General features: G+C 38.5%; 1 protein-coding gene across 2 annotated transcripts in view; it reads right to left on the reverse strand.

Annotated features, from left to right (window-relative positions):
- MBOAT2 (membrane bound O-acyltransferase domain containing 2) overlaps positions 1 to 24,793 on the reverse strand; it is a 102,906-nt gene that overhangs the window by 21,711 nt on the left and 56,402 nt on the right. For both annotated transcript variants that reach the window (XM_032682718.1, XM_032682719.1), the window contains exons 4-7: positions 18,213 to 18,308; positions 14,266 to 14,321; positions 3,317 to 3,371; positions 2,342 to 2,525 (exon numbers count right to left, since the gene is read on the reverse strand). In XM_032682718.1, coding sequence (XP_032538609.1) covers positions 2,342 to 2,525; positions 3,317 to 3,371; positions 14,266 to 14,321; positions 18,213 to 18,308 — 391 coding nt within the window. The remainder of the gene's footprint in view (positions 1 to 2,341; positions 2,526 to 3,316; positions 3,372 to 14,265; positions 14,322 to 18,212; positions 18,309 to 24,793) is intronic.

Consider the following 24,793-nt stretch of genomic DNA (forward strand, 5'->3'; position numbering starts at 1 on the left):
AGCAGATATCTGCTGACAGGAATCTAAGGGTAGCCATAATAAAAAGAAACTTACAAAGACAGATATTAATTTCTGAGAGTTGACACCACTTTGAGCACCAACAACTGATAGCTTGCAAAAAGGCACAATAGGAGGGATATAAGAAGTAAGTTTTAATATGGTGACTTGATTCATTTAACATGCAATGAACACAGCAAAAATACTAAACCAAGTTAACATCATGCAGTCAACACACATTACAGAGGAGGAGGCTGGCATGAACTACTTTGGTTACATTATTATATTTAACAAAAAATTAAACTTACTCTAACTCAGCTCAAGGATCGTTCTTTTAATTTACTACATTAACATTTGCTGATCCCCATTACATTTAATTTCTTTTTTATAGTTACCTAACAATTTATTCTTCTTGAAATAATAACATGAGAATCAAGGAACAAATTTTAAGTATTTATACAAAGTTAATGGTATTTAAACATTCTTCTACAACAAGACAATGAATATTTTAGTTGATGCAGCAAATGCAGTGAAATGGTATCATTCATATTTCTCCAAAGCACACAATACTCACTGGTGTTATAAAATGCAGCCAAATTTCTCTAACACCAGTTGGCAGATAGAGTATCAAGAGCATAAACAGCTTCTCTTTGTTTTTATGTCAAAAGCTAATGCAGCATAAATTGCAAAAAGTTTCAAGCATCTTAAGAGCAATTGTTTTAAGGAAAACCGCTTACCTGAAAGAAGAAGCCATCATAGGTTTACATTTATTCCTACTGACTTTGTCCAGATTGCTAGCAAGATTATGTGATAAAAAGCCAGGAAATCCTATCAGGCAATTAGTAGATGCATGTCCGGAAAGTACTGATATGGGCAGATTTGGTTTAATTCCATATATTTGCAATAATTTTACTACATAACATTTTTCTGCAGAAATAGGATTTTAGTACACGGACTTTACTGAGCCAAAACAACATTTAGAAACAAAAGAAGTGTCTGCAATTTTGTCAATACAACACATCCATGCAGAGTATGGACCATGTGGTGCCACAATCTATGCAAGGAATTCTCCCCCTGTCTTTCACCCTTCCTAACTACTCGCTCCACAGCACACCTGTGTGAGCTTCTGTGCTTTGTCAACCTGTGGAGCAGTTTGAAGTGTTATCATCCTCCAGCCACTCTTTTACATTCCTGTGGTGCAAGTTACTACAACCACATCAGATAGGTAGAATGGAACTGCAAAGAATCCTCATCCACTTTCAAAGGGTGGAAGTGGTTGGAGATGCCACAACTGATGGTGAAGCACTCCTTGTTGGCCCAGCTGTGGGACATAATCTCTAGATGGTAGGATGAAACAAGCAGCTACGTGTGGGAATGCCTTCATCTGCTCCAGCAACAGTCGGTGATCCACAAGATAAGAAGAACATGGGTAACTGGCACTGGAATTAGCAAAAGCGATCTATCTGAAGTGTTCCAGCTGACCCCATGATAATTCTGCTTCTTATGTGTGCTAATAATTATCTTAGGCACACACAAATGTACATGTCTGATACACTTCTACTTAAGAGAATATGAAACGAGTGAAAAGATAATATCCAGTACTCTGATCATTAAACTAATGGGATCGAATTTTAAAAGTAACAAGCTTTGTGAGCTTTTGATTTTAATTCAGGTCATACAATCTCTCTTGCTAGGCATGATCAACTGGACTATCTTATTTATGCATTTGGTCTCTTTTCCAGTAGAGGAACAAGGAGAAAAAAAGAATTGTGTGGCTAAGAATACTATTCATAGTGTTATGGTTAGTATACCTTTTACTACACCTTCAGTATCTCTTCTCTACATGATTCAAAGCCTAAAAAATGGAACTATTTCTCTATGACTGTTTTTCAATTTGTTACATATGACTGTTTTCGACTTGTTGCAAATAAACATTAAAAACCAACATAATTTGACAACATTCATGAAACCTTGCTGGAACTCTCATCAGCTTTCAAACAACAAACTGTGCACTTTCTCCTTACCAGGACTTTTTTTTCAGCACAGTATATACTTTGAAGGAAACGTGCATGAACTGTTTTAATTTAAAGATGGCTTTTTACCATATAAGCTTGTTAGGAAGCTCCAATTTAATCTGTTTTTATCCACAAGATCCAGTCTGGAAACCATGGAGAAAACCTGCCTTAAAAAAATAAGCATATAACTTTTTGAGCAGGAAAGTATTCTGTTGATGAATGAACTCCAGATAGAGCTCAGAAGTTATGCCTGTAAATGAAGAGTGCAAACCAAGCTTTTCATGCAATGATTATGTAAGCATCAGCACTGCAAGAGTCATACATCTTACATTTGGGGAAGGATCCGTTTGTTCATATTTTGTATCTTCCTTCCCATTTGCTTCAGACTGTTGCAGTTGGTATGATCTGCCTTCAATGAAAGTAATATAGTCTTTGTAAGAGCATAACGGGCCTGCCAGGATACCCATGAAATTACAGTTGTAACTTAAATACTCCAGTAGACTTGGCATGCGTCTGTAATTCAAAGACAAGCAACTCGTGAGATGGGATGTGTAGTTCTACAGAATTTCCACAGTAGGAAAAGTCATACTCCATGTTATCTCTTACTCTGATTGCACTAAAAAACACATGTACAAAAGCAGTTTATGTGTCTTCTGTAATCACAGCTTGAAACATTCTACACACAGAATTTCTTTCCAATCCATACTGAGCATTTTCAGACAGACCTCCTGAACTCTAATGACCCTGTCCTTGCCCAGCAGAGGTGTTTGACTGAAGCTGAGCCTGGGGAAGGAAAGGAAAGGCTGTTGCTCTGCTTGTTCAACTGTATTAGGTTCTCTATTTTGAATCAATAAACAAAGCCTTGTGTTAACTGGCAATAATTTCAATTAAAGCAAATGTCTCAAATCGAGCCTCTCTTGCCCAAGACAACACATTATTTTCAAGTCTCCTGAATAAAGAAAGGAGAAAGGGTAAGTCAAATACTGAAAAACAGAATTAAACAAGCATGTTTCTTCACCAGCTACTTCATATGTGTACTGTTAACTAGTCTCCTGTCTGATATGACATTAATTTGCATACACTGCATAGAACTTATAATGCTTTTCCTAAATAAGTATAAAACCTACTTCTAGTGATATTTTTCGGAAGAACAGATGTACAAATTAAGCTACAAATATAAAAAGCATGGATCTGTTTTACATGAGCTTGTAAACTCTCTGTCTTGAATGTGAACTGTAGAAACTGCACAGAGCATTAATAAAGCACACAAAACAGCCCCAAAGCAGAAATGTGTGAAAGCCTACCTTACAGCCAAACACCTCTGTGATGGAGTCAAGTCTTCGTTTTTCCGAAACATTCCTAGGGAAGAGGACAGGAAAAAGAAAATATAAAGAAAAGCTAAACTCCCACACATTAATTAGCTGTTTCTTTACTCAGTAGAGCAAGCCTCATGCTGCAATGTAATTTCTTAACCCCTCAAGCAATTTCAGAGGTATTATGTCACATAACATTTTTACTGGAGTTGGATCAAACAATTCTTACTGTTGACAGAATTACAAACTTTTGTATCTTCAGTTATATCCAGCAGTGCCTAAACCTGAAATCACATGGATTTCAGGAAAGCATTAAGACAACATGTGGTAAGTGTTGACAAAAATAATTCTCCTACATCGGTTAAGACTTCAAAGTCTGCAGGTTTTAAAACTCTTTATTCCCAGTCCTGGAAACTGGAGAATCCCCCAAACCCTTTCAACATTGCAGCCACCCAGGGACATTACATTAGTTATTACAATTTTGATGCGTAGAATGAACACAGCCCAAGACAGATTTCAGCAATTCTAAACTTAAGGCAAACCTCAAGAGCACCTTTTCCCTGCAAGTAAAGATTGTGACCAAGGTCCAGTGAGGCAGGTACGGCAGCAAAGGATGCTACAATCTTTTTCACAAGCACTAACAAGAAGCCCTAACCCCTGCTATCAGAAGGGGGCAGGCCAAGTCTAAGTTCAGCAGCAAGACTGAATTTACCTTCTTGCCATATGTGGCTCTTCCTGAAATGCTAGTGACCTATCTCTGAAAATGAGTCTTCAAAATCTGTACTCCCATAAAAGAGAAAAGTAAAAAATATTATTTTTAACACTTTAAATTATTATGAAATATTCTAATTCAGAGGCACAAAAAAGTAGAGCTCCCACCTTCAGACAGCCCTGGTTTATACCAGACAGCACTGCCTGCCAAAATGACCCCTTCATCTCTTCCTGCTGCCTCTCCAGTGGCTCAGACATTCCCACATGCAGCCATTCCCTGCTGTTCACATTTACAATTTTTCTTTGCCACTAAAAACTTTATTTTTATGCACATAGCTTCCTAAAGGAAATGAAGCTTATGAAATCCAACTTCAATTATCTTCCTCCGTAGCAGTGCTCAAACCTAACAGCCAACTTCCAAACAAGTTTGATGAGAGTAGAGGTAATATAGATATGAAATCCCAATGTGCTTTATGAAAACAGGTGTTTCTAAAGAAGATCCTCCTACTCCTCCTCTCACCGAATGGTTGCCTTCAACCCCACTCCTCAATTCCAGTATATCCACAGAGGGGAGCCCTTATACTTGATCCAAGTAAAGTTTCAACTGCAGCCAACTTCTTTTTTGGATATCAAACTCAGTCAGACTTATGACAAAAAAAGATTGAGGGGCTGGGGGGAAGTAAAATCTAATTTAATTCTGTGACTCATGGAAACACTTGTTATCTAAAGACAAGATAACTCTGTTGCCTCAGTGTGACTCCAGTGTGACCGTGACCTATACACGCAACTTCAAAACCACACTTCTAGTCTTCAACAAAGCCAAGAATACAGAGAGGTTAGCAACTTGCCATCTCCTCTCTTTCAATATGACCTGAAAAAATGTCTTCCTTGATTCCGAGCCTTCACAGCGGAAAGTTACCGTCATCCATACTCACTCAAGAGTAAGTTCAGTAAGTAACTGAAGAACAAAGTATCATCCCCTAACTTCATGCAGGCACCTTCTCATCTTCATTGTTACATTTTCACATCTTCTCCTTGGTGCTATAGCAAAGATTTCTATACTGATAAAGGTACTGAATAAAAAATGTCAAGTATTTTGAAAGACTGTAACCTTTAAGGCCATAAAGATTACAGTTCTCAGGTAGTGAATCTCTGAATTTAACACAAACTTAAACAGAAATTTAACACAAAGATGCCTTGTAAGGTGATAGATAGATCTTTTCTGCCCCTTTTTGCGTGACACACTCATAGAGAGATGCAGATCCCACACTATGGCTAGTGTAGAGAAGTGTCCCATGCAGAGCTTTCAGTTTCTCACAGTCTACACAGTGCAAACTGACTGGAGCAGGAGCCCCCTTTGCCATTATATTCCATATGAGTATTCTACCCTTAAGTCAAAAGGAGGAAGAGATCACCAAGTGTGTCCAAATTAACTCGCATAAAGCCAGACTAGCCACTAAATAAAGGTAATTAGTCAAACGAAAGATTTCACACCATTGATGTGGTATGAAAAAGTAGGAAAAAAACCTCAAACCTTAAATAGAAGAATCTAACCACTGAAATATGATCTGTGGTTTTGGAGGGGTGAGGAGGAAAGAACTGGCCTATTTAAAATGGATTCCAGTTATATATATATATATATATATATATACAGACATAAATAAGAACTCAGTTAAGGCTCAAATAACCTGGTGAGCAATGCCCTTGCTGTCTCAAACATACTGCATACAAGTAAGCCTCCATTAATTTTTCATTTCCCTATCTCACTAAGATTTCCCTTCAGCCAGCAGATTCTTTGAGGCCAGTTTAGTGGCTTTCCCCGCTCTTTTTTTAAATACCTTCTCAGTGCCTTGAAAGCCCATTTATCATCTTTGCACAGCACACAAGAACAAGGAAACGATTGATCTCTGTCTCACTCTTGAAAGTTTTCAGGGGGCTATTGATAAAATTCTTTAAATCATAGAAAATGTATATGTAAAAGGTGCTCTTACATTGATGTTTATCCAATATGAGATGAATTAATATATATACACTCAATATTTCCCAGGCAGTGTAAGCCCATGGGAACAGAGACCTCATAAATCACAGCTGTTCCCTACCTACACATTGGAGATGAAGAACCCCCACTTCGGCAGCACACTGCTGCTAGGGAACTCATGTGGGTTTGTAACTTTTCTTTGAGGATTATAAGAATTGTTTTCTCCTATCCTAAAGCAGGATACTGCCACAACAGCTGCAGCTCTTAGTTGATACCAAATCACACAGTGGAGATTTGAGAAAATGGGTTTTATCGAACATCTGTTAGAGAGGTGAAACAATTTCACCATTCAGCAACTATAACTCTATTTTCTCATCCATAAAGCAGGAAGTACTCCTGTGTTCCCTGCTTGGTAAAAGAATTGTGTAAATCATCGGTAATAAAATTTATCCCTAGTGGTCTAGGTCATAAGGAAGTTCCATCTTTTCATTCCCTCTCAAGAGCTCATATCCTAATGGTAACAAAACCAACATCTTCAGGCACACACAGCTATCCCGCCATATAGACTTTATTAAGGCATAATATCACTCCTACTGTGCTCTCACTATGATAATACAATGTTTACAATCATACCATGGCACCATCCCAGCTTTGCGGTTAAACTTATCCACTTTTGTGTTTGTATGGAAAACTGGCTAATCAGTAACTAATAATGCTTAGACATCAGGTTATATTACATTAATAATAAACATGGACATCCTATTGCAATAAATTTTGAGGTTCTGAAACAGATCACCAGCTAAGCCCAAATGGATGGTGTTATCAAAATATAACTGATACTGAAATAACAATGACCATAATGTCACGATCACAAAAGGGGGCACTTTAAAAATAAAAAAAAAAAAATAAAAAAGAAATCAAGAGATTATTGGAAAGAGATCAGTAAAAGAAACTCCTAGGTATAAGAAAGCATCAAGTTACCAAAAAAAAACCACCCCAAATCACCACCACACCATGGTAGTTTCACTTATACAATTAACAGAAATATCAGAGAACAACATTCTTGGTTAAACAGCTGCAAATTTTTTGCTCTAATACAAAGATTTATAAAGTGGAACTGGGTTGTGATGACCTATCGAAAATCCTTACGAGTATTTATTTCTACATACATAAGCACACATTTCTCTGCCTTAAGAGTTGTGAAAGTATAGACAAGAGAAAACTGAACAACAGCAATCATCCAAATGCACTTTTAAAAAGACATAATAATTCATAAATGTAACATTCTTAACTGACCCCTGTCATTACAAAAAAGAACCAAAAAACCCCAATCTGAAAAGTAAGTTGACCAAAACATGGTATTTCCCTTTTTATCGTGGTGTCACATTGTGGCAATCAGCAATTCAGCCTGGTAATCCTCTTCTGGTTTTAAGGTGTCTACTTAAAATAAATTTGAATTATTACATCTCACGTACAGAAACACATAAGCTGTTCAGTGCTTCAGTACGCCCACATTTCTACCCTTTAAGCCAGAGCAGACCAATATTAAAGTTGTCTGTCAGCCTTTAGAAAGACATGATGTCTTTCTGCTGAATATTAGAATTATTTGCCTTTGAGAGAAGTAAAAGTTAACTGAAAATAAAGAAGAAACATTTTCATCAACTAAATCAAGAAATTATCTTTGACACTTCTGACACTATTCCATTGTTCAAGAATAGCTAACAAAACCATTACTACTAACATAATAGCAGGTACTCAGCTTGGATGGGACTGCTCACTAGCTGCAAACCAACAAGAAACTTACTTTCTACTTAAAATAAAAAAGAAAGAAAAAAAAGCCTTGGCTGAAAAACCTCCCAAGTGTATCACGTAGAACCACAACCTGATGAGGTGGGTAGCAATAAATAATTAAGACTGTGACAACTAGTACAGTGTTTATTATGAAAATGTTTCTTCGCTTTTTGTTTTTCCTCACCTTCTTCACATTTTCCATGTATTTCATCTATGCATTGAAATATCTCTCCTCTCAGGGGCCATACTGGACAAAGACTATTGTCATGGTTTGAGAGCCCCAAAATCCAATTCCCTAGTCCTAGCCCCCCCACCCCACATCTCAACCCAATGTGAGATGTGCTTTTTCCAGACACTACACGAGACTCAAAATGGGGGAAAGGGAATATATACATTACAACGACAGTACAAATAAATCATGGCTAGGCTTCGCAAACGAAGATTTGGGAAGGCACTATCCACATTTGCTACAGGCACGCTGGTGGCTTATGAGGCCAATACTTGACAGACATATCCGATTGCAAAAGGCACAGCAGAAAGACTCCTTAGATGGTGTATTCTGCAAGACACGGTTCTTTCTGCGTTGCCTTTTTTCCTCGAGAGTGATCCTGCGTGTGTTCTCAAAGGAGACAGCAGTGTTATAGATGGTGTGTCTCCAGGCCTCCCGATTGGAGGCCAGAGTAGACCAGTGATGAAGATCAATATGGCCAAGGCTGAGATGTTGTTTCAGGGAGTCCTTGTATACATTATATACAATATTAATTATCTCTACCATGACATAAGTATTTACAATGGATCAAATCTCTTCACCCTTCCAAATAAGAGTCCAGGAGGGAAGGAGGAAAATCCCATTTCCACTTTCAGAGCAGCAGTGTCTCTAAGGCAGCAGGTTCTCTTCTTCTCATGCAGCAACTGTAACTGGATTGTTGTAGCTGGATCTCTTTTCAATACACACAAGGGGGTCTCCTTTCACCCCTCTCGCCCTTCGACTCCAAGCGAAGGTCTCACCTGTGGACTGCCAGCAGGGACAAAACTCGCTTCACCACGGCCATATCACGAAGTGCAGGGGCATCTTCGTGAAAGTCCCTTCCTCAGGGGATTTACCTCTGAGTCAGAATGTCTAGGGCAGCTTTCAGTTGAAAGTCTTTGCCTCAAGAGTTCTACCAGAGCTCCTGTGCTCTGTCTCAAGCAGCCTGGGGGGGGGGGGGCAAGGTCACCCTCTCCACATTCCTTTGGCTGTCCTGGTCCAGCTTTCCAGGACGCTTTGAGCTTTTCAGCTCCTCTGCAGTGCATGTTGCACTTCACCCCTTCTAGGAGGTGAGGGATCTCCAAGGAGTTTGGGGTCTTTTGGTTTCAGTTCTTACCCAAACTTCCTCTGTAGAACTCAGTTCTCTCTCTCTGCTGCTGTCTCTCTCTCTCGGCTCTCTCTTCAGACAACTCTGTGTCTCTCTTTAGCTGCATGTTATGTTGCTGCTTCTTCAGTTATCTCTTGGCTCTTAGCCACAATCTCTGGATGCTGCTGCTGCTCTGTCTCTGCTCACTCACGGTGGAGAAAACTTCTTTAGCTTTCAGCTACAGGTACTTAGCCCAGCCTAACACTGTTCCAAGTCCCTGCAGCCCCCACCCGGGGGCTGGGGCGGGGGGTCCAGCCCCCAGTGGGGCTGCAGCTGCTTCTCCCCATGGCTTTACAACATGGCTACTTCTCTAACAACAAAACTACAACAGCCTTCTCTTCCATTCTGCTTGTGATATGTTTATATTTTGCAGAAGCGCTCATTGGCTAAAACCTCAAAACTTCAAGGGTCACCACCCCCTGGGGTTTTACCATTTTATAACTTCAGGGGGAAAAACTGTTTCGCCCCACCACAACTGTATTTTCATTATTTCACAAGGAGAAACGGGCTCGAATAGCCTATTCGGAATAGCCTATTTGGAAATCTCACAACTTTGCAATATTACAATAGCAATATGAGGGCAAACAGCATAAAATAATTCAGCCATTGTCCTAATAGCACACTGTTGGAGCAAAGCAACTGTGACCTAAAACACTGGAGTAAGACTAGCCTTTAACTATATTTTGCTAAGGCAGAGGTAAAATTTTTTTTAAAAAAGGCCTTCAAGTTGCACATTCACTGCACTCCTTATCTTCTTTTAGCTCTCACAGTAAGTAAAAGCAGTGCCTCACCAGATCTGCATCAATGTTTAATCTATTGCTTTTAAAAATGGAGAGTGCCAGATACAAAGAAGAAACAATAATTAGGGAAAAAAGCAAGCAATATTCCCAGAAAAGCACATTTAAGAATTAGCAACTACAGAGCTGAAACCCAAGGCACAAGGGATGGGAGAAAGTTAATGTAGTGGGTTTCTGTGGCTGGGTTTTGTTAGCGGGGGGCTACAGGGGTGGCTTCTGTTAGAAGCTGCTTGAAGCTTCTCCTGCCTGGTGGAGCCAATGCAAGCCAGATCCAGGATGGGCTTCCTGCTGCTGGCCAAGGCTGAGCCAATCAGGAGCAATAGTAACGCCTCTGTGATAACACAGTTAAGAACATATTTAAGGTTGTTGCGCAGGTGAAAATTCCAGCCAGGGAAGTGAGAACATGGGAACAACAAGGTAGACACCAAGGTTAGTGCACAAGGAAGGGCAGGAGATGCTCCAGGCACCGGAGCTGAGGCCCCTGCAGCCCATGGTGCAGACCATGGTGGAGCAGCTGTGCCCCTGCAGTCCATGGAGGACCATCGAGGTGCAGAGACCCACCTGCAGCCCATGGAGGAGCCCATGCTGGAGCAGGTGGATGCATGAAGGAGGCTGTGACCGAGTGGAAGGCCCAAGATGGAACAGGGTCCTGCTGGAGATCTCCAGGCCGTGGAGAGAGGACCCCATGCTGGAGCAAGTTTTTCCCTGGTAGGACTTGTGGCCCCTGTGGGGGACCCACATCAGTACAGCTCGTTCATGAAGGACTGCACCCCATGGAGGAGTGACCCACGGGACAGCAGTTTGGGAAGAACTGTTGCCTGTGGGATGGACTCACTCTGGAGAGGTCCATCAAGTACTGTCTCCCGGGGGAGGGACCCCACAGGAGCAGAGGAAGGAAGGACTCCTCTCCCTGACCAGCGGCAGAAACAACTGACCGCAACCTCCATTCCCTGTCTCCCTGCACTGCTGGGGGAAAGGCGGCAGAATTCTGGAAGCAAGGAGGGGTGGGGGAAGGTGTTTTTAAGATTACTTTACTTCTCACTCTTTTGCTCTGACCCTGTTAGTAATAAATTCAATTACTATCCCCACTTAGAGTTTGTTTTGCCCATGATGGTGATCAGTAAGCGACCTCTCCCAGCTCGTAACTCATGAACCCTTCACTGTTTTTTTTCTCTCCTCTGTCCAGTTGCAGAGGGGAGTGAGAGAGCAGCTTTACTGGGTACCTGGCATCCAGCCCAGGGTCAACCCACTACAGTTACACACACAAGAATAAAGAGTTTTGTGGTTAGAAAGCATGTGAGAACAGCCCCTGGGAACCAAGAAGAAGCTGACAGAATAAAATGGATTATGATTCTGGTTTCTTACCTGTATCTAGCCACACATTTTTATGGATGAGTGTAACATAATAATATGAAGAAATAATTTGGAAATAAATTATATATCATGTTTATTTTAATTTTAAAAAAATAACCATTTATTTTCTTTAAAGTTTCCTGTATTATTTAAATTAGAGAAAAGAAATAACAAGAGGGTTGGGTAAAAAACTCTGAGATATTTGGTTTTTCCTTTTAAATATCAAAATCAAATCTAATGTTCCCTAGTTCTGCTGACTGAATCTTCTGGAGATATAAGTATATTGTGACCTCCAGACCTTCGATGGGTTATGAATATAAACATTTGAAGAGAATCTTTATTTAAGATTCCTTAAGGACTAGAATTAAAAACAAGCTGCCAAAGCGCATACAGATTAGCGAGGTTGGATTTGGATATGGGTATTTCTGGTAAAGATCCTTAATCTCACGCAGAATTGCAATAAAATGAGTGAGGCTCATGAGTGGGGATGAGTGGGTTACAAGCAAAAAAAAGAGGGAGAATGCCATGGGAACTCATTGCAAGATACAAAGCTAAGAAGTGACAGTATCTCTCCATCTCCCCTGCTTAACTTCTAGTACCTTATAAGTACAGTTGCTAAAGGCTTCTCTACTTGCCACCACCTCATAGCTAGAATTTCTCATGCAAGTCAAATCCTCCATTTTATAGCCCTTCTAGACAAACCCCCTGCTTCTAAAACAACTGCAATGCAACTTTTCTTCTCCAAAATATGCTAGTTTCAAATTTGATTAAAAAGTGCTCCAGATTATAGGATCTAAAGTACAAAAAAGTTCTGTTTCTTCCCTAACTCTGTCATTAGTGTTGCAGAAATAAATCTAAATCTTGCCATAAAGAATAAATATGGACACCAATAGTCTGGTGGTGCATGTACAATACAAATCATGTATTCTGCCTTTAGAATATACATGTGAGATGCCAAAGATAATCAGCAAAAAATACAAAGCAAGTGACTGACTACACTGACTACTCATTTTTGACAGTGCTTATCTGAGAAACTGTAAAGTGAGAACTATCAAAGACTGAAGTTCAAAATGTAAATCACAATACATGAAAGGCATACTCCAAATTTCTTCAGGTGTAAATTTATGATCCATGCAAACTTCTGAGAAGTCTGTATTATACAGTGAACTTACATTAATCCTCTGCAATTTCCATAGAGATTTCCTGCTTAAAAATCCCCCTCACAGTAACAGCACAGGGGTGTAACAGTTATAGGGGTAGTTGTTATTTATTTATGGGATTCCATATTAATTTTCAGCATATCCACTTAGCTAGACAGACTCTTTCATATGCAGTGTGAGTGATCATCCAACTCAAGTCAAGGATTCTGCTAAATTGCAGACACAACCAGAGAGAAAGTTTTCAGTATACTACCAGCTACTCCTCATAGGCTGACAAAGACTTTGGAGGTCAACAAGGAACAAAATTTCAAGATTGATACTCAGAATTCAATAGTATCTACAAGAAATCCAGACAGAAAATAAGCTTATGAGGAAAACACAAATTATTTGAATTAATTTAAATAGGAAAAAATCTCTTCTAGTTCATTATGAAAGTTAATAATAGAGATGACTAAATGAAACATTTGTTTCAAGATTGCCAGGAACACTCACATGCTTGTTCCATACCACCACTCCACTATTTGTGCATGATGTCAGCAAATTCAGAATATGTCTTTCCACTAAGAAGCAGCATGTATCTTTGGTACTAGAACTATTATTTCCTTATAATAACCTGTTTCCTCTAACTTGTGTACTCTGTAGTCCAATTAATTATAGATTGCAAGACTAATACTTCTGAATATATTTTGTCTGGAAGTTAGATATCAGCTTCTTTGACCGACTAGATATGCCTAGCATTACTCATTTTCATTCATACAAAAAATACTTACAAAAAGTATTTTACAAAAAGGTGTTTTCCCGCTTTTTCATATTCCTGAATGTTGCTGCCTACAGGCTTCTCTAGCCAGTGTAAATTAACAAGAAGGGAAAAAAAATGAAACACTAACAGCACTAAAGGTAGGACACATGTGAGACAAAAACATATTAAACTCAATTACATAATGTTACTAAAGCAATTTCAGGACAGCAGGTGGCTTGATCCAGGTGTCTGGGGCTACACTCCCAAATCTTCAACTGACAGCTGTAGCTTCAAGTGATTCAATCTAATTGGACACATTTATTAGATGGCATTTTAAACTTTAAAATGAAAATTACTCCTTTGAATTTAAAGGTAACTAAACATCTAGCTACCCTACCCACAAAAGCCAACATTAGGATTCATTCATAAGGCCCACTTATCTGATGGATAAATCTAACAGGAGAAAAGACATAAGCATAATTAGATAATCTCCCTGTTCACAGCAATATGTTAGCAGTGAGTGTAATTATGATAGTAAACAAAATGAAACATATACAAAGGCTTTATAAAAATCCGTATATATGGCACAAACTAGGGAAGAGCTCAACAGTTAGCATTTTAAAACAAAAGATGCTCAACAACAGAAATTACATGTGCTTCTTCTACCTATCTGTCAGCAGCAGAGATCTCTGAATTGGGAAATTCCTTAGCTAACTCTCAGGATCAATAATCCAGCCCAAAAGAATGTCACTGGTCTTTGGTCACTGACTCCAGAAGTGTCACTGGTCTTCTGATAAGTCATATCTTCTGCACAGTGTCAGCATTTTTAGAGCTTCTGTAGAGTCTGAGCAACATTTCTCAGCACTTTCATTAGTAAGCATCAAAAGAAATAATTGAGACAGAAAAATATGTTTTGACCTAAAACACAAAACTGGACTAAAGTAACTCACTGACTCATGACAAACATTCCTTAAATTTATTTTGTATGGAAAATTAAACACAGTAAAGAAATCTTACCGTCATGAATCTCAAATGCCAAACTAGTGATCTTCTGTGTAATTATCATCATTGGACTGTTTAAAAAAAGGAAAAAAGAATAATTTAGATAGAAATTCAGGATTTTCTTTTACATGGAAATACCAGGGAAAGTGTATACTAGTAGTCCAGCCTAATTACTCTAAATTGGAAGATCTGCAATGCAAGAACAAAGTGAATAATTTTTTTGAGCTCAAACCATTATAGAATTTTCAATGCAATGAAAAGAATTTAAGGCTTAAATGCAGTATTTGATAATTCACATCTTTTATTGCTTTATTAGGTTCCACAAACACAGCTAGTATTTTCTACTAACATAGTTTCTTTTTTTTACTGTAAGAAGAGTAAAGGAAAAAGGGCAGTAAGAGCAATTATATTCATTGCAAGTTACTGCAGGAGCAAAAAAACACAATAAAATTATACCAAAGTTGAACATTAAAATAAATTATTTAGGTATGCTGACCACTTCCAGCATTTCTTCTAACGCCTGGTCCTATACTTAATTTTTCCATCTAGAATTATTATCTGCTTCAAGTAAACATATCTGGCAAAACAAAAACCCAGTATAATTATGCTGGCTCCAACAGAGTTCCCTTTGTTCTGAATTTGGTACACTTGGGTGAATCATAAACTATCCAAGAAATACTCTTCCCTGGTTATCCAACTCAGTTTTGTACTGAGAAATTATACCATCTTCTTACTATTTAAGAGTTTTTGAATGATGTAAATCTCAATATTGAAAATCCTCAACCTGTGGGAGGGAAAGAATGGAGGACTGCGCAAAGTAAGCTACTAGAATTTAGAAATTTAACTTTGAAATCAGATCTCAAAAAATGTATCAGAGTTATATTTACCTAGTAGTGAGCTGGAGGAAAAAAACCAAAACAACCAAACCACAAAACCAAAACTCAACAAAAAAAACTCAACAAACAAAAAAAAGCACAACAAAATAATCATACTGTACATTGGGCATTAGTTTTGTTCAAGTTTTGAGTGCACTTAGCATTTTTATAACACATTTAAGTTGGCACAGGAAAACAAATCCAAAAGCCATCAAGTCCTCCTTCATTGACAGGGCTACACCGGTATTTTGCCAGATTAATTTTGTCAAATTAATTTTTTTTTAGGTAATGGTTATTTCAAAACACAGAATTATTTCCAGTCCTCAAAATGCAATCAGGGAAAAAAAATTCTACTGTTATTAGCAGTGCCCCAAAATCCTGATATGAAGACTAGAATGACAAGCAAGGGTCATCGAGGAAGAAAACTAAGCAAGAACAGATAGTCTGGTAAATCCCTCATATGTCTTTCCAGCATTTCAGCTGAAGACCTGCCTGGTGCTGGCAGAAATCCCCAGGTGATTCTGAACATAATGGGTTTTCTGTAAGCAGACATGTGACAGCATGGATCCTGCCTGGTGGAAGGATGGAGCCCAGGAGGAGCCCAGTCGGCCCTTACACTAATTCCAGCTGATATGTCTGTCATTGTTGTCACAGCAGGCACCAGTTTTGGGGGGTTTTGCCTTCTGAAGTGGCTATTCCAGTATCATCAAAGATTTGGCTGAGGAGCAACAATCTAGAGACCAGAAGAGGAAGAGTCCTTCCTGGCACAGTGAGGCTGTGAACCAGGATTTTAACAACCCCTTTTAGGTGCTGGGAGAAAGAGAAAGGAGGCAGCAGAAGGTTCATTGGTAGTACTGCAGCCAGGCCCACACAGCTCTGCACAAGCAATTGCATCTCCAGCACAAGGTCTCCTCAGCTTTCTCCATTGTCAGTGCATTAAGACTGTCCTTTAAACTTTTCCCAGATTTTCTCAGCTTGGACACCTTAGATGGGCATGGCATATTAGGAGAAATATCTAGGTAAACAGATATTCGGAGCTCCTTTGGGGCTAACCACCGTAGGAATCCTTGCCAACATGTTTAGAACAACTTGCTGATGCTGGGGTTCAACAGCAACTTTAGTTATTTTCTTGAGCTTACTGTCTTATCCTGGAACTAGGGAAAGTTTTCTTTCTCTGCCTGTTTTGGAAGTAACCTCTGCCTCAGGTGTCAAGGGAGCATAAGCAGTGTATGCCAGAAATTTAATGTGATGTGCATCAAACTCCCAAACTGGTGCATGAAAGGGTGGTTTAAATCTGACAGCTCAAACATACAGTCAGACAGTTGGATCTAGGCTTCAGGACAGTTCTGTCCAGAGCACAGAGCTCATAAATCATAGAATTACAGAATGGTTTGGGTTGGAAGCGGACCTTGAAGATCATCTAATTCCAACTCCCCTGCCATGGGCAGGGACATCTTTAACTAGACCTTGTTACTCAGAGCTCCATCCAACCTGGCCTTGAACACCTCCAGGAATGGGATGTGAGAATCTTTGGACATGTTTAGACCCAGCAGAAATCTCTGAGCTAACACAAAACCAGCAGAGCCACAAAGCCAGCTGCTATCTGAAAGCACTTACAGTTGCATTTGAGCAACGGTGCACTCAAGCTCTACTAATAGTTTTGAGAGAACAACAACAAAGTGCAATTACACCATTTCCAGAGTCAGCTCAGAGCTTTGATCACTGCCAGTGTTGTATACTTTGGCCCTACAGTGAACTGGAAGGGACAGCATTTGGATTACAATTCAACTTGCAACAGTGAAATAAATTCAACATCAGTAAATCTAGTTTCAGTGAATTCACACGTATGTCTGTGTTGCAAGCTCTCATTACAGCCCATGGAGATCTAGTCAATAGTCAGGGGCATCTGACAAGTGACTCAGTTCATGCTCAGGTAGATACTTAGTAGTCGGTCAGCTGAAATGCCCTCCAGACTCTACTGTCCACATCCATCACATCTCTGCTGACTACAATCGGAACTCGGATATCTGGCTTGAAGGCAGACACTTGGATGTAAGACAAATGGAGAAAGACGTTTCAGAAGGTAAGAAAATAAAGATGACAGAAAAGATGAACTTAACCATAAAGGTTTTTGGCTTCAGCCTACAAGTTAAGATTCTGTACTATGTGCCCGTTTCTTATGAAGACTGAGAAGCAACAAGGCTAACAAGTACAACTCTACCACAGGTAATACTAAACTACAAAGACCACTGCCATTCACAATATTCCTGAAAAGTATTTAATGCATTATTTTCAGCAGTAGTAAATACTCTCTATCTCTTTTTTTCCCCAGAATACATACTCTCCTTTAAACCAACAAAAGCACCATCATAATAGCAAATTTGTTTATAAGAAATGTTGCGCTTCACTTCTCTGTGTCTGCAGCACAAAGAAGAATCACCAATATGGTTTATTTTTACTTTGCCCATTTTGTTCTGTTTTGCTCCTATACAATTTAAGTCAAATTTAGGTAGAAGTTCATTATAGAAAATGAGGGCACATAGAAACAAAACTTTCTGTTTCCAAGGGCTGTGTGAGTACCTTACATTCCAGGTGCCTGCCTCCTCAGCTTTCTCCTTCTTAAATACCTAACATAAAACCAGAACCAAAAGAAGCTAAAAGCTATGTTACATAAACCATTCAGATTTTCTTCAAAAAGTTGCATCAGACTATGCCAGGCAAGCAAGTACACCAGACACAATTCAAGGTTCATCATGCTGTCATGGGTGGTAGCAGAGACTTTAGGGAAAAAAGAGAAGAGAAAAAATTCCCATAGCCATCAAATCCTTTATGCCATTCAGACAGGAACAGGAGGCAACAGGTAACACATGGGTGGTTCTACCAAGACACAAAAATTCTCAGGTTTTATGATTAAAGCACGTATGTGTGTCAATATAGACATACATGCTCAGCTTTCTCCCAAAGTTTAAAAGGCTGACACACGTAACTTGGGAGGGATGTGGGGGAGCAAACAACAAAAAAAAAACCACAACAACAGATACAGTATCACTTAGGAGGACAAGATGGAAAGATTATTTTTCTCCTTACCCAGAAAAATCCGCAGAATACTGTCCATAGTCAAAGATATAGACTCTAGTAATTTGGCACACAGTGAGGTATCCCAAAGCAAAAACAAAGCAATACCTGGAAGGAAAATGGGGAAAAAAAGCTTTTCAATTAAAAAATATAAATATTTCTCCATTGAATAAACTACCTTTTAAATAGAGTTTAATCTCCAAGTATTTCTAGTGAATGTTACATAATTGGAGTCTGTAATTACACCTTTATTGTGCCCGAGGATTTTTTGGTAATGTTTATTCTATGCAAGCACAGAATTTTTTTTTTTTAATAAAGAAAGTAGTACAACCGTACAAATCTTATTGTCATTAGCCAAAATATTTATTCACTTTCACTAAATAAAGCATAGGAATTATAATTTTAAGTGCCACTGTAAAAACTGGAAGTCCTATAGAGAGAAAATTAATCTATTAAGCTTTTTTTTTTTAGTTCAGAGTTAATTTACATCTGTATGAGTACAGAAGTTTGGCAAATTAGACATAAAACATAATTTCCATTGAATGTATTTCTATACATTCGAAATTCAGTACTACAAATCCCCTTGCTGCTGTTTTCAAAGGAAGTGGAAAAGGTAATTAATTTTCAAATACACATTAAAACATATCTGAGTGAAAAAGGAACAGGATGCCTTTATGTCTTCTGTTAAGATGATCCTCAGTAAATGTAAGAAAAAACACAGATAAGTACCACCCTGTCTGTTATATGTATTATAAAAAGAAATTTCACATATTGTTTTCTCAGTACAACAGTCCATCAGTGAGAACTGACTTGCCAATACACCTCACAAAATCTGCCAGATATTCTTTGAAGTCAAAAAGGGTGGTGAATGCCAACAGGAACTTAACTAATCCTCTAGGGCTTTGGAACACGATTCTTTTCCAAATAAATATTTTGAAAAAAAAAAGCTAACATAAGAAATTCTAAGGTCTTAGAAATTATTCTTCCATCTGAAAGTTGCTACTCAACACCTGCAGTTTAACCTTTAATTGAGAATTGTGCTAGATATAGACCATTTAATATTTTCAAACATCCAACTTTGAAATTTCAGATTACCTTAAATATCAGTAGCTACATTAAACCACACTTGTTATTTAATTTGGGGGGGGGGGGAAGGTTTAGAGTGCCTGTTTCAGAAATAGTTCATTTTCTGTTTGCATTAATATTAATAATCCAGAAAAAGTATGATATTGGGTGTTTGTAGTAAGAATTCAACACAATTACACAATAGTTGTCTCATAATTATACCAAATAATTTCATCAAGAAAAAAATTAAGACAAGTAGTATGTAGTGGACTGTAGATAGCAGGAGTATGATATAATGTAGAATTCTTAAAGTTTGGAATTAAAATTTTCCTGAGATATTTTAAGAAAAACTGGTGTGTGCACCCCCAATCAGCCATGTTTCACATAAATGAGGAGTACACGAGTTTAGTTTGCCTATGCTGACATCAGTCCCAGTTCTCCCACTCACTAAAAACACAGTGATTTTCAGTTTCAGCAGCCTCTTGATTTACATACTATATAATCCCAGATTAAAAGTAACTTGTTACATGTAGAGATATCTACATTCTCACCCACAGATACCATTTTATCCCAACTGGCAATATCATGTATTTATGGTCTATTCACAGTGCAATTGGTCTAGAATAAACAGAATTACAAAAGTACCTCTATCTGTAGCTTTCACAACTTCAAATGCTATCTACAGAAGTAATACATACTTTGTTAGGACAAGAAACACACAACACATTAGTGGATTAGGTACACACCTTCAGACAGAAGAAAACAGACACCAGTTTCTACTCCTAACAGTTTACATAAAATATTTATGTTGGTTTTAATCAAGGCATCACAAAGACTTCCTTTTGCAAGGAGAAAAGCTATGCTGATAAATACAAGTGAAGAAATACTAATAAATATCCTAAAATAAAAGCATTTGAGAAGTCAGGAAAATTAAGGTTCTCTTCTAGAGTCCATATGATACAGTCCTGCAGGATTATGTAATCCTGCAACTGCAGATTCCTGTCTCATTGAAGAAACAGGTCATTATTCTTGATATCTTCTACAGGCTTTGTATTCAGGATTTTACTTAATGCATATGTTCCACATGCTGCACTCAAGAAGTCTGGTATTTCCCCAAGAGCATTTCCTGTTACTCTCCATGCATTCAAGTGTTTCATAAAAACTGCATTCCTCTTTAAGATGAATTTTAGTGACAGTTAATGATACCCCAGTTCTACATATACAAGAAAATTGAGAAATAATGAGACTATGTGGGTCTGAATATCAAACTGGGGAGATGCAAGGCCAATTCTTGGACAAACTTATTTTTTCAAAGTTGACAGAAAGAAGATAACTTGTTCAGAAAACCATCTGATGCTTGACATCCTCACAGAGAAGCTGATGACATATAGGCTGGAGGAGCAGACAAAGCGGATTGAAAACAGGCTGAACAGCCAGGTTCAAAGGTGGTGATCAGTGGCACAAAGCTGAGTTGGATGCCAGTAATTGGCTGTGTACTCCAGGGATCAATATTGGATCTTATCCCCTTCAACATCTTAATTAATGATCTGGAAGATGGGTCAGAATTGAGCCCCATCAAGTTTGCTGATGACACCAAACTGGGAGGAGCAGCTGATACACCAGAAATTCTTGCTACCATCCAGAGAGACCTCGACAGTCGGAGAAATGGACTGACAGGAACCTCACGATGGTCAGTAAGAAAAACCCCAAGCATCAGTACATTCTGGGGGCCACCCAGCTGGAAAGCAGCTTGGCAGAGAAGTAGCTGGGAGTCCTGGTGAATACCAAGTTGGACATGAGCCAGTAATGTGGCCTTGCAGCAAAGAAGGCAAGGGGGAGAGCCAGCAGTTTAAGGGAGGTGATTCTGCCTCTCTGCTCTGCCCTAGTGAGACCTCACCTGGAGTGCTGCATCCAGCCCTGGGTCTCCAGCACAGGAGGGACATAGAGCTGCTGCAGCAAGTCCAGAGGAGGGACACATAGTGCAGAAATGGAAGAAAAAAAAAAACCACCGTGAACTTCTTGATTAGATTCCAGATTTAATTTTTCAATCTAAAACAGAAGCTGTCTTCCCACAGAGCAGTGAAATTTGTTGTTATGTTGCATTCACCAAACACAACTATGAATTTTAACTATCTTCCAACAATGTCAGACACAGTACCAAGTTACACATAGCCTGGAAGACTGCAAATTTTTAACTGATTAGTAAACACATGCAATCCATTCTATACTTTTCACCTTGCAAGTGCATCTCTGCACATTAGTCATGCCATATCACATCCCTTATCGATGAGAAATGTCATTTAATTAGGCAAAGTGCAGCAACATGTTCTCCCTAAAAGAAACGTAAAAGGTTTATGACAGCTTATATCACTCTTTTTGTTTCTCCTGCAGGTTCGTGGTGCAACTTGCTAGTCATCTTAATTCCCATACAAATCCACCTTTACTTTAAAAAATTCGAAACAGATCTGAAAATTCTTTGAGAACTTTCTAAAGTACTCTTACTGCGTGTTTCTTTGAGGATTCATTCATCAAAAAGACTTCTGAGATCAGAAAATTGAATAAGGTTTTGCAGAGCTCAACTCTATCAAGCTTTACCCAACTACAATACTAATTACAGGTTGCACACAAATGTAACAGTTTTACCCAAGGCTAAATTTTCTCCCCCACCAGAAAAGCAATTGGTCTTAAAAGTCAATGTTACTCTATACTTGCTACTGTCTGAATAATGTCTTGTGAGCAGAAAGAAGTAATTCACACTGGACATAAACAGCTACAAGCAAGTCACAATATTGTTATTATTATAAGTAACTTCTAGACAAACTGACCTGCAGTGAACACTATTATATAACAGAAAGACACAAAGACATTCATTTAGAATATGATTGAGGCTAATTCACAGGATCTTTGTTAATACTTTATTTATCAGCAGATGTGACAAACTCAGACATATCTGGGAGACACTGTAGCAATGAATACTAGAAAGAAGAACAGAGTGGTATCTATAACTTCTGATTTAAAGTTAAAAAAAAAATTAGGCAAACTATATTGAATAACCTGTTCTACAGAAAAGCTTTTCTTGTACAGGTATTCCATATTATATTTTAATTCCTCACAACTCTGAACTTCTGAGAGGACTAAAAATAATATTTATTATGTTCTACCCATCAGATTCTATCTTTCCTTTAAAAAGAAATATATAAACTAAACTACCAGAAGGTTTTTTTAAAAGTATATTCTAACATATTATAAATTAAATACCTTATAAAAATATACATATAGATTACAATATAAAGAAAATACTAAGTAAGCAGCCTCTCAAAGTAGTACTTTACAGATGGTGTTCATCAAGAGAACATCTGTTTAATCCCATTAAAAAAACCCCAGCAAATCAATCTCTTATTAGCATAGGAAATACATAGTCCTATATCATTATTTCTTGTTCAGTCATTTTTTGCCAAGTAACATTAACCAGCATAGATATTAGGGGCTTTTATCTGCATATGTATATAAAGCCATAAAGCTTCCTTATATGTATATCTATATGTGTGTGTGTGTGTGTGTGTGTGTGTACACACAGACAGACACATGTACAGATACACACACTTCAGTTCCTTCACATGACAGGAACTTCTTTTCGTCTCCAAACATCTTGATGGAATTTGATACACCTTTCGTATTACACTTGTTACTGCTAAACTGGAGTAGCTACACTAAATAGATTCTGAAGCAGCATTTCTGCTACTGCAGAAAACCTCAGTCTCATCCCTGTACTACCCTTCTTTTTTTTTGTCCTCGCAAGTTTAACATTCACACCAGCACTGCCCATCTACTCCAGTGCAAAGTGGTCTGATTTTGTTTGAACAGTTGATTTTTTTTTTTCTCCTATAGGCAAAGCCTTTTTATCCAGTGTCAGCTTACAAATTCACTCCATGTGATACAGCATCATGGTTTAAACCCAGCTGGCAACAAAGCACAACAGAGCCACTCACTCATTGCCCCCCCACCCACCCACGCTCCACGGGGGAGAAGAGAATCGGAAAGAAAAGGTAAACTTTGTGGGTTGAGATAAGAACAATTTAGTAATTAAAACTAGATATAATAATAATTGAAATTTTAAGGAGAGGAAGAAAGAGTAACAGAACCCCAGAGAAACAAGGGATGCACAGTACAATTGCTCCCCACCCACTGACTGAGAAGCAGCATCATTTCCCTTCCAGGTAACTCCCCCCAGTTTATACACTGAGCATGATGCTCTGTGGTGTGGAATATCCCTTTGGCCAGATCAGATCAGCTGTCCTGGCCATGCTTTCTCCCAGCACCTCCTCACTGGCAGAGCATGGGAAACTGCCAAGTCCCTGACCTGACAGTAAGCACTGCTTAGCTATGGCCAAAATGTCAGTGTGTTACCAACACTATTCGCATACTCAATCTCAAACACAGCACTGTACCAGCTACCAGGAAGAAAATGAACCTTGTCCTTGTCAAAAGCAGGACATACGCCAACAGTCCTGCCCACCACATCAGGTGTAATAGAGAAGGACATAAAAGCTCCACACCACTAGCAGTACTCTACACAGCAGCAGCTCAAACACAGATACCCAGGAATGCAGATAAGCAGAAAAAGCACAGAAACTTCCCAGTGTTCTCCCAGACTCAAACAACCAGCAGACACCTGGATTCAAATCTGCCATCCACATGTCTAATAACTCTCAGTATATTACTCCTCTATCAGCTTCTTGCTCCAAAGCACATCCTCATCTTTACCACTCTAGGTTGTTCCAAATACACTGGAGAAAGAGCTGTTAATTTCTACATTTTCTGCATAATTATATACAAATTGGTAGCACTGAATGAGCCAACAGAACTTGTTTATATAAAGCTTCCACATCTTTAAGAACATAAAGATTATATATGCAGTTTAAAAGAAGAACCCCCATCTTTTACCTGTGTCCCTCAGAAATTTTGGGTTGCTAATTAAGAAAGAGCAAGAACATCCACAGATTAATTCTAGAGCTTTGTATCTGCTGATGGGCAAGCTGAGCTGCACCCAGACCTAGGCTAACAATCAGCCAATATATGTTATGGTTTTTGCATAACAGCGGGTGGGAGCTGCATTTTTGTTTCATTTTATATTTTTGAGGGACTCAGCATCTTAGTTATAAAATATTTGTTCCTACGATACCTATCTCTGTTTGCACAAAATGCAGTTAAAATAGAACTGTGACCTTGACAAAGGCAGGCTTTGAGAGATGTCAGAACAGCTTCTGTTATTTTAGGCTCTTCTTATGCAGTGGAAAGACAACAGCACAATATGCTATTTTGCTGGAAGAAAGTTAAAGAAACCAATCAACACAGGGCACTTTTTTACCAGCTAGTTTGCACATATTGCAGATTTAGCCTTGAAATAAAGGCTTCACATCCAGTCAGAATCCACTCCTTCCATTATGTTAGGAAAAAATACTTTTTTTTTCTTTAAATGTGTAATTATTCAGTTTCAAAAGGCAGACCTAGCCACCATGTAACATTAC

Source organism: Chiroxiphia lanceolata, chromosome 3 (assembly GCF_009829145.1).
Source record: "Chiroxiphia lanceolata isolate bChiLan1 chromosome 3, bChiLan1.pri, whole genome shotgun sequence".
In the NCBI taxonomy this organism is placed as follows: Eukaryota; Metazoa; Chordata; class Aves; order Passeriformes; family Pipridae; genus Chiroxiphia; species Chiroxiphia lanceolata.